Here is a 10250-nt window from a genome sequence, read left to right as displayed (position 1 = left end):
TGCTAACATAAACTAGAGTTTTTCAAAACAATAATTACAACTGATCATCAACTTAATCTAAGTCGTTGCATCATTCACATCTTGGATTGGATCAACTATCATATTTTCATCTCCTCACACCATTAAAGTAATCATTACAAACAAAGAATAAACACAAACAAAAAAAAGGTAAGATACGATGCAAAAAGAATATTCAAACAACATGCATATAATTATCATCTCACACCATTTATTCAAGAAAATATTATGAAGACTCATATAAGACTCAATTATTTAGATACGTGTATTGATATCAAACTTTGGTGAGTTATGCACTTGTGGTGGTGGAAACTTATCCACCCAAGCTATCATACATAAGGTTAGTCTCTCAACCATTTTTGGCTAAGGTAAGCTCCTAGACTAGGACCTCTTGCACCTCTCACCATATACCCCACCCTTCTCTACATGAGATTGGATGGTTATTAGAGCGATAAAAATAACTCTCAATATTGAATCTTTATATCAATACAAACACTAGTGGAACACCACCATAGAATCTTCCCACGAGATTCATGGAATTATGCCAAACATCATTACAATATCATACATAAATAGACACAATAATACTTTTAAACCTACATAAAGAACATTAAAAATTTATCTCAAACAATCATGGAATAATAAATTTCAAACATGTGCACTGGCCCGCAGAAGTGGCCCCCAACACTAGACTTTTCGTAGAACGTGGCACTTAGCGATAGTCCCAGCATTCAACGCCAAGCCTTTCACAAAAGGTGGTGCTTAACAATAATCTTGATGCTTAGTGTCATTCATCTCACAAAAAGTCATGCTCAATGACACCCTTCTATCACTCAACGTCCTAAAACTAAAATGTTATAGACTTGTAGAGAAAGATAGCGCTCAACGGTGCCCTGCTACCGCTCAACACAAAAGCATTAACAATTTTAATGCGCTCAGTGGTACAAAATTGACGCTTAACAGTCTAGAACTAAAATGCTTCCAAACCTGCACAATGAACTGGCGCTCAATGCTAGGCTGTCACTACTCATTATATCAAATATTAGCCGATGAATTTTTGTGATTTAGGGAAAAAGGAACTTGTTTAAATGATCAAATTGGTATTTCCTTCTTAGTATGTTGGTAGAAAACAAATTTTAATATTAGGGATATACCAACTGATGACTTGGTCCCAAGCCCATCATTTAGGCAAAGACCCATTTACTTGAAGAAATAACAAAGAGCAACTTTAGGAGCATCCAACAAAGTCCATCACGGACCAAAACATCATGAGATGAAGGGTAGAAAGCTTGAAGAAAAGGAATCGGGTGGCGCTGAGCGCTCACCCTACACTGCCCGGCGCTAGCGGCTTTCATCCACTTCAATCAGCACGTGGTTCATGTGATCCATCACCTGCTTTGCATTTTCCACGTGGCCAATATTGCTTAAAACACAACTGATTAGTGGCCTTGCATTTCTTCTAGAGCAAGGCGGTGAATCTCCTATAAATTCACCCAACCCTCTTTGTAAATCTCACTTTTGAATGAATATGAGTAAGTCTTTGCTGCCTTGAAGCCAGCTCCCTTACGCTGCCCAAAAGTCACCTTCCTTGAGCTTCCCCTTTCTCTCCTCTAGCTTCCTTCCAGGGATGGAAGGTCGTCTAAGCTAGCTTCGCCTCCACTGATAGCTCCTTCCTCCACCAACAACCTTCACTTAATTCATTACTTCCGCTGCCAAAGGAAATCCAGTGCGCAACATCATCTCTACGCACGGTCCAAACCACCATTCTGTTGCTTCATTATCACCCATAGCTAAAACATAACTCATCATCAACTGGCTCAAACGATCAAATCCTAAGTTCTTAATTCAGCACAAGTTCAGCCAAGACAAACAACATGACAAACATCCAAAACAAACCAATTTCAATAGATTAAACATCATCATACAACTCAATCATGCAAATAAAAATTTCAAGATATCCACAACTTAAAAATAATGCAATCAGCTTCCCTTACCTAAAAGATAATCAAACAACTTTAGAACCCCCAAAACACCTTTAGACAAACATGAAGCTCAATCTACCCTATGAGCAACACAAACAATGAGAGCATACCATTAGGATCACTGATCAACAGAGACTAGTAGAGAAAGAATAAACTGACAAAGAAAAGGACAAAAAACTAAATTACTCTATTGAAAAAATTGATTGGACAGAAGTGGAGAACTCACCTTAATGATCATCCTAGCGGTCTCCGATCTTCAAACGGATAAATAAACAATGAGAAAATCTAGAGAGAAGAAAGAAAGTTCTAGAAAAAAAAGTGTTTAGAAAGATGATGTGATTTTAAGATAATGAAAATCGTTATAAGAATTTTATTTATACTTTAGATTTTTATTATTAAAATAATTAGATCTTATTATTTTAAATACTCTATCAATTCTAAAACACGATTTTTTAGGCTCTTACTACTTTTATATAATAAAATTTTAAGTTGAATTAAAAATATATTTGGATATACAAATGACATCATAATTAAGATTTATAGTGATAAATATATTTGAAATTGTAAATTATATTTTAGATTTAAAATTAATATCTAAAAGTTTACCATTAATGGAAAGTGTGAATTATCTTCTTCCAATAGTGGGTAGAACAATATATTCAATAAATAATAAATATCCCAATAAAAAGTGATACAATAGACTAAACAAAAAAGAAATTTCGTTAAAATAGATTCTAATAGATAACTCTAATATAAATCAATTTCACAAATAAAATGAATTTTACATCCATTTTATATGCTCTAAATGACTAATTAAATTTACATGTTAAACACATGTTTAGAAAAACAATTTGCCATATAGAAACAAACGACTAAAATTACCTGTTGGGCCATTTTCAACATCAAACATGGCATCTTTGACTGATTTGCAATTCTATACTGTCCTTTTTTTTCATCCAATCAAGCCTGTGCATTAAACAACAAAAGAATTACACATTAAACAAACAATGTATTCATGTTCTATTCCACTTTTGGATTCTTAAATTTAATTCTAGTTTAAACGAAATCAGATTTGAAAACTTTTCTTTCGGTCAAAACCAATTCTATATATGAGAATTACTTCATAAAAAACGATGCTATACAATTTGATTTATTTGACAGAAATATTATTTTTATTAATTTTCTGATAGAATTCTAAAAAAATATTACTTTTTTTATAAATAATTTTCTTGCACAAAAGTACAATTTTTAAATGGTTTTACTTAATTATTAAAAAAAATATTTTTTTTGAAATATATTTATCAAAAATATAAACATGAATTATTTTCACCAACCATTTTTATTCCTTTATTCAATTTGATATCATGTTAGGAAAAGATGGGAATAATCAAAACATATTCTCACAAATTCAATTTATACCATGACATTTGTTTCCGTTTATGTATTGTAATTTAGTGTTATTTAGAATCTGATAATGAATCATTATATTACCAGTAAATGTTTTTAAAATATTTTATAATATCTTAAAGGATAATACATTAATGAACTTAGATCTCAGACAATTTCTTATGAATTATTACAAAATCAACCATACTACTAAATAATGCTAACTTCTCCAAGATGTATCTTCATCTCCAAGATATATCAAGCTCTATAGCACTAACTTTTTCATCAAATAAATTATGGACCTTCTGCTCATTAATGTCATCATATAATTCTTGTTCAGTGAAAGTGCTTGTTTCTTTCTATCATAAAAACCTTATCACACTTTGTCAACAACTCACTCAACCAAGGCTCATTGAGACATGTCATGAAGTTGGTGACTTCATGATACCTAACGCACCTAAAAAAGCACTTTTCTATGTCAAACTTGCAAAACTCCCAGATTAATTATCTGCTTACTTTTTTTGACACATGAAACAAAACGAAAATTTTACAAGAAAACTTTAAAAGAGAAGCCTTCAAACTAACACCAAAGATTTCATATGATGTCATACTTATCCCCCTTATTTATATCCACTCTCAACCAATCCCTTCTCGTATAACTGCTTCTCCCCAACCTCATTTTCTATAAAACAAACACACCACTAGAAACCACAATGGCAACCATGTCTCCCATGTTGTTCATTTTTCTAGAGATAACTTGTTTCTTTGTGGCTCATGCTTATGTGGAGAACATGTCTCTAAGGACTCTTTCTGGTGTCACTCATGAAGAAGCACTCCTTGGACTTAAGGCATTCAAGGCCTCTATAACTAGGCGTGACTCCATTACTTCAACACCACCTTCATACTCTCCTACTCCTTCTCCTCTTCCACCACAGGTAATTCAGTCATCAATAGATACCCTTTTGTTTCCTTTCTAAGAAAGTGTCGAAATTTGAAACCCCTTGATGAAGGTACTCATGAACTTGGTCATGCTATTTCTGTGGGAAAATATCAAATGTTTGATGGACTTCTTTTTCGGTTGATGAAGGATCTCAAGAAACCACATGTGTACCTTGTTACATCTTATGGTGCAGATCCGACAGGAAATTCAGACAGCACTGAAGCTCTTCTTGCAGCCATAGCAGATGCAGCCAAAGGTCCAAATGAAGGGTTCTTAATGCAGGACATCAAAGATCTTGGAGGTGCTCAGGTTCATCTTGAGGGTGGAAAGTACCTCATTAGCAAACCACTGCAATTGCCACAGCCAGGGATTGGAAACTTCATGGTAAGAAAAGCATAATTTTCATGAAACGTTCAACGGTAAATGGTCTTACATATAAGTTGAAATGGTTTTAATTGTCAATTTACTCGTAAGTTAGAATCTATTATAACAAAACTTGTTATTTGATCGATCAATTGTTCTATGTCGATTAATATCTAGTATATATATATATATATATATATATATATATATATATATATATATATATATATATATATATATATATATATATATATATATATATATATATATATAACTTATCCTAATTTTGTGAGTTGGACTTAAAATTCACTTTTTAAAGATTTAAATTACAAACTAAAAGGTTATCATATTAAAAGACGTATTAGTAATGATATTTGATCTTTAATTCCTTAATAATATCAAATGGTCTATTGGCACATTAAACTAGAACATAAAAAAATAGCAACTTTTGGAAGCTTGGCTTTGGCCAAACTTGAAATAGAAAAATGGTTTTAGGAATGGCTATCCATTTAATATTCAAAAGGAATATAGTCCTTTATCAACCTCTTCTTCTTTTCAGTCAATATTTTATTTTGTTCTTTTCTTAGACTTTTCATATTTCACCAATTCTTAGACACAGTGCTGCAGCAAATCAAGGCATAACTGAAGTTTTGGTCTTAGTTTGATAAAATTTTATCATTGAATGTTATAACAGATACATGGGGGAACTATAAGGGCCTCAAATAATTTTCCAGCAGATGGATATCTCATAGACTTGTCCACCACAGGAGAAAGAAATTCCTACAATTACGAGTACATAACTCTAAAGGATCTCTTGCTGGATTCCAACTTCAGAGGAGGGGGCATTTCAGTGAAAAACTCACTGAGAATCAACATAGACAATTGTTACATAGCACATTTCACCAACACTGGAATCTTAGTCCAAGGTGGTCATGAAACCTTCATCAGAAACTGCTTCCTTGGCCAGCACATCACTGCTGGAGGGGACAAACATGAAAGGAACTTCTCAGGCACTGGAATAAGCCTTCAGGGAAATGACAATGCAATAACAGATGTTGTGATTTTCTCTGCTGCCATAGGAATAATGGTCACTGGTCAAGCCAACACCATTTCTGGAGTGCATTGCTATAACAAGGCCTCTGGTTTTGGAGGCACTGGAATTTATTTGAAACTTCCTGGTTTGACACAAACTAGGATAGTGAATTCTTACATGGATTACACCAATATTGTTGCAGAAGACCCCGTTCAACTTCATATCTCTAGCAGTTTCTTCCTTGGTGATGCTAACATTGTGTTAAAATCAGTAAAAGGGATTGTGAATGGTCTGAACATTGTTGATAACATGTTCTCTGGCTTAAATCATGGGGTTGATGTGGTCAAGTTGGACCAATCAAACGGTCCCTTTAATCAAATTGATCAAGTTTTTGTGGCTAGGAATGTTGTGAAGGGTATGAACTTAAAGGCCACAGTTGCAAAGATGACTATGCAAGGGAATGGAACCTCATGGACTGCTGATTTTAGCAAACTTTTGCTTTTTCCTAACCTTATCAAGCATGTTGTGTATACTTTGATCGTTAATGGCAGCACCTTCCCAAATCATGCTCTCAGAAATGCGTCTCATAATCGGGTTGTGATTGAAGCAAATGAGGCCGTGACTGCAAATGTTTTTGTCGCTGTGGATCAAAGTATTGCAAGTTAGAGATGTTCTGATTGAAGAGGGAATTGTGCATACGCGTGATTACGAATTCACGAATTCTTTCTTTCTTTCGGCAACATTAAAGGCAACTTTGTAACCATACTACAAATTTTGAGACCGTATGTTTCAAATTTGTTGAATACATTTAAATGTAAATAAAGGAACGATGGTTATAGGTTAATTAAAATGAGATGATATTTTAACAATTTTTTTATTATACACGTGTCATTATTTTATTGATCCGTATATTTAAAATAGATTAATCATGTTGTATTAAAAAAGTTGTCAAAAAAATATTAAAAAAATATTTTCTTAATTAAAAATAATACCAATTTATTATAATAAAAAACACACACATATTGTAAGGACCGAGTGTCCTTTTTAATTTTATAAAAGAAGAAGTGGTGGGGGAAGGGAGGCACGTTCCTGGAAGTGGAAGTGGGCGGCTGCACTTGGAGAAAGTGGAGGGGCTCCCTGTCTGCAGAGTGGTGCAGCTGGTGGATGGTGGGTCTTCCCACTTTGAAGTGCTCCAACCACCATGAGACCACCATCCTCACTTTCATAATGGGCACAACACTAAGAAGTGGAAGGGAACGACTGAGGTTCGTTCAGCAGTGGAGTGCACATTTTCTTCCTCTTAAAGGGAGGGTTTCGTGAATTCAGGGGAATTTTTGGGAGTTGGGCAGAGTGGGAGAGTTGCTGAAAAATCTAGAAGAAGAAAAGGAGAGCTGGCACTGTAGTGGAGGACTGGAACGGCAGAGGAGGAACACAGTGCAGAGATTGATTCAAGAAGAGTGTTGGTGCTGTAATTGGAGGAGTGAAAAGCTTACTGCAAGATCTGGGAGAGGAGAAATAGAGAGCTTTCGGAATTGGAAGGAGATCCGCACACTGCATTTCAAGATTCAAGGAAGTCTTCAAGAGGTAAGGGGAGTTGGATTTTCTGTGTGATGGTAGTTGTTGCATGATGTAGATGCTGGAAATTTGAGATTTTGTGTATGGTTGGACTGAAAATGATATATTGATTCATGTATGTAATCTTGTATGTTTTGGAATTGAAGGAAATTAGGATTTTATAGCTTTTTAGTTATTTGGAGAGGAAGTGAGGTAGTGATTTTGAGTATTTGGGGTCTAGAGTGTTATTGAACATTTGGAACAGTTTCACCCACTGGATTATGACTTGTTTGAGTCACTAAATTGATCAAAATAGGTGCAAAGTAGTGGAATTGGATTTTGAGTATCAAAGTTATGAAAATTGGTGTTTTATGGTTAAATTGGAGTATGAATCCCTTAAGAATTGAATAAGGAACGGTTATAATCAATTAGGTATGTTCAATCAAGTATAAAACAAGAATTAAGGGTGTTAAAAGTTGATAAAAAGGGTTGAAAATGGTAAAACGAGGTTCTGGCCTCAATCTGCAGAATTCTGCATTCTGCAGAATTCACGCCCGGCGCCTCTGTCGCGCCAGGCGCCCGGCGCAAGTGGCCTGATGTTGTGAGCGAGCGTTCGTCCCACTGTGCGCTCGTCCGCGTTCGTCAGCGTTCGTTTAGATTACGAGCGTTCGTCCAGACTGCTCAGCAGTGAGCGTTCGTCCAGACTGTTCGGCAGTGAGCGTTCGTCCAATTGTTTAAATGACGTTCGTCCATGTAATGTTATTCCTAGTATTCGGAAATGACGTTCGTCCCAATAGTGTTGAATCGATTTTAGCGTTCGGCCTGTTGAATCTTATAGCGTTCGTCCAATTAGCAAAGTAGCGTTCGGTAATTGTGTTCAAGTGGTTTAAGCGTTCGGCCTTTATAAGATATTATAAGTTTGGAATCTTGAGCGTTCGGTCCTAATTGGATAAATCTTAAGTTCGAAATCTCTGAACGTTCGGTCTTATAAGCGACTTATGACGTTCGTCCAAAGGGTGTTAGCGTTCGTTCAGATAGCGTTCGTCCAAATGGTTTAGATGACGTTCGTCCAAAGGGTGTTAGCGTTCGTTCAGATAGCGTTCGTCCAAATGGTTTAGATGACGTCCGTCCAAAAGAATTGTGGTGACGTTCGGCCAAATAGTGTTCGGCCTAGTGTTTAAAAAGGGCGCTCGTCCGGTAACGTTCGTTCCACAAAATAGTGTTCGGATGAATAGTGTTCGGATGAATAGTGTTTGAATGAATAGTGTTCGGATGAATAGTGTTTGGATGAATAGTGTTTGAATGAATAGTGTTCGGATGAATAGTGTTTGGATGAATAGTGTTTGAATGAATAGTGTTCGGATGAATAGTATTCGGATGAATAGTGTTTGGATGAATAGTATTGGGTTCAAAGTTGATTTTCTCTAGAATTGAATTATGTGTGTTTACTTTGCATAGTGTTGGGGAGTGCCAGCAGACTATGCGAGTGTAAAGAGGAATCATGTGTGTTTACTTTGCATAGTGTTGGGGAGTGCCAGCAGACTATGCGAGTGTGAAGAGGAATCGTGCGTGGTTACTTTGCATAGTGTTGGGGAGTGCCAGCAGACTATGCGAGTGTAAAGAGGAATCGTGTGTGTTTACTTTGCATAGTGTTGGGAAGTGCCAGCAGACTATGTGAGTGTAAAGATGAATCGTGTGTATTTATCTTGCATAGTGTTGGGGAGTGCCAGCAGACTATGCGAGTGTAAATATGAGTCGTGTGTATTTATCTTGCCTAGTGTTGGGGAGTGCCAGCAGACTATGCGAGTGTAAATATGAGTCGGGTGTATTTGTCTTGCATAGTGTTGGGGAGTGCCGACAGACTATGCGAGTGTAAAGATGAGTCGTGCGTGTTTACCTTGCATAGTGTTGGGGAGTGCCAGCAGACTATGCGAGTGTAAAGATGAGGGTGTGAACTGTGGGTTAATGAGTATTCCTTAACTGTTCTTTTGTATGAATCTATGTATGATACCATGAGTTAACTGTGATATTGATATAACATGCTTTTTATATCTAGCTCACCCTTGCATTGTTTGTGTTGTGTGCCAATTTGGTTATATGTCTTTGGCGATGATCATCCACTTGGATGGGAGCAGATGCTGTCGGGAAGAGTCATTTGGAGCAAGAGCTGGGGAATACCGAGATTGTGGAATAGTCTTCTTAGGAATTTCCTATCTGAACATGTGTAGTGTTCGAACCTATAAACTGTTTAAGTTTAAATTTTCGTTTCTTTTATTTCTGGATTACTGTAATTTCACATTTAATTACACGTCATACTCCGACTGTTCTCTTTATTGGAATGTTGACGTCTTTATTATGTAATAATTGTTATTATATAATCGGGATGTTACACACATATATATATATATAATAATATAAAATGTATTTTATAAATTAATTTTATAAAATTAAATTAAGTTTAAATTTATATAATAAAATAATATTAAACCTCGTTTAAAATCAATTTTAATCATATTTATTATTTTTTAACTCGTCGTATCAATATTATACTCAGTTTCATAGTGTATAATATATAAAAAATATTATATTTAATTATATAATTTATAATATATAAGTGATTATAAATTTTATTTTACATAAATATTATGAAATTAAATTATTTAATTTTCTTTATATATTTTAGAAAATAAAATTTTATATTAGTTTGGATAAACCACTCCCACACGTAAAATGAATATTTTGAAATTACATAGATATTACTAATAGAATCACTTAAATAATAATTAAAAGATCAAATTTAACCACTTGATTATTTTTAGTATCAAGTTACAATACTACATATAATAATATATAATCAATGCAAACAAAACTTGCTTCTATTTTGAAGGTTTTAACCTACACAATTATTTAGATGACTTTTGTTTAAAAATGCTAACATTATATTGATATGTTGTAAATTAATTAATCAGTTATT

At 34.6% G+C, this 10250-nt stretch overlaps 1 protein-coding gene across 1 annotated transcript; it reads left to right on the top strand.

Moving 5' to 3' along the window:
- The first annotated feature begins 3972 nt into the window (after window positions 1–3972).
- LOC124825787 (polygalacturonase QRT3-like) lies at window positions 3973–9640 on the top strand. The gene is made up of 4 exons (XM_088113946.1): window positions 3973–4321; window positions 4474–4710; window positions 5384–7306; window positions 9412–9640. The coding sequence occupies exons 1-3, from the start codon at window positions 4100–4102 to the stop codon at window positions 6386–6388; spliced, it is 1464 nt and encodes a 487-aa protein (XP_087970072.1). The 5' UTR covers window positions 3973–4099; the 3' UTR covers window positions 6389–7306; window positions 9412–9640.
- The last annotated feature ends 610 nt before the right edge of the window (window positions 9641–10250 follow it).

This window comes from Vigna umbellata, chromosome 4 (genome assembly GCF_029865625.1).
Source record: "Vigna umbellata cultivar VRB3 chromosome 4, Vumbellata_1.0, whole genome shotgun sequence".
NCBI lineage: Eukaryota > Viridiplantae > Streptophyta > Magnoliopsida > Fabales > Fabaceae > Vigna > Vigna umbellata.
The sequence above is the reverse complement of the archived record's forward strand: the minus strand, read 5'-3'. Positions and strand labels throughout refer to the sequence as shown.

Bases quoted from the DNA above. Each gene is read 5' to 3' on its own strand.
- LOC124825787 (XM_088113946.1), top strand. From the start codon at position 4,100: ATGGCAACCATGTCTCCCATGTTGTTCATTTTTCTAGAGATAACTTGT. The intron at 4,322-4,473 runs GTAATTCAGTCA...CGGTTGATGAAG, and splicing joins CTTCTCCTCTTCCACCACAG to GATCTCAAGAAACCACATGT. The intron at 4,711-5,383 runs GTAAGAAAAGCA...ATGTTATAACAG, and splicing joins CAGGGATTGGAAACTTCATG to ATACATGGGGGAACTATAAG.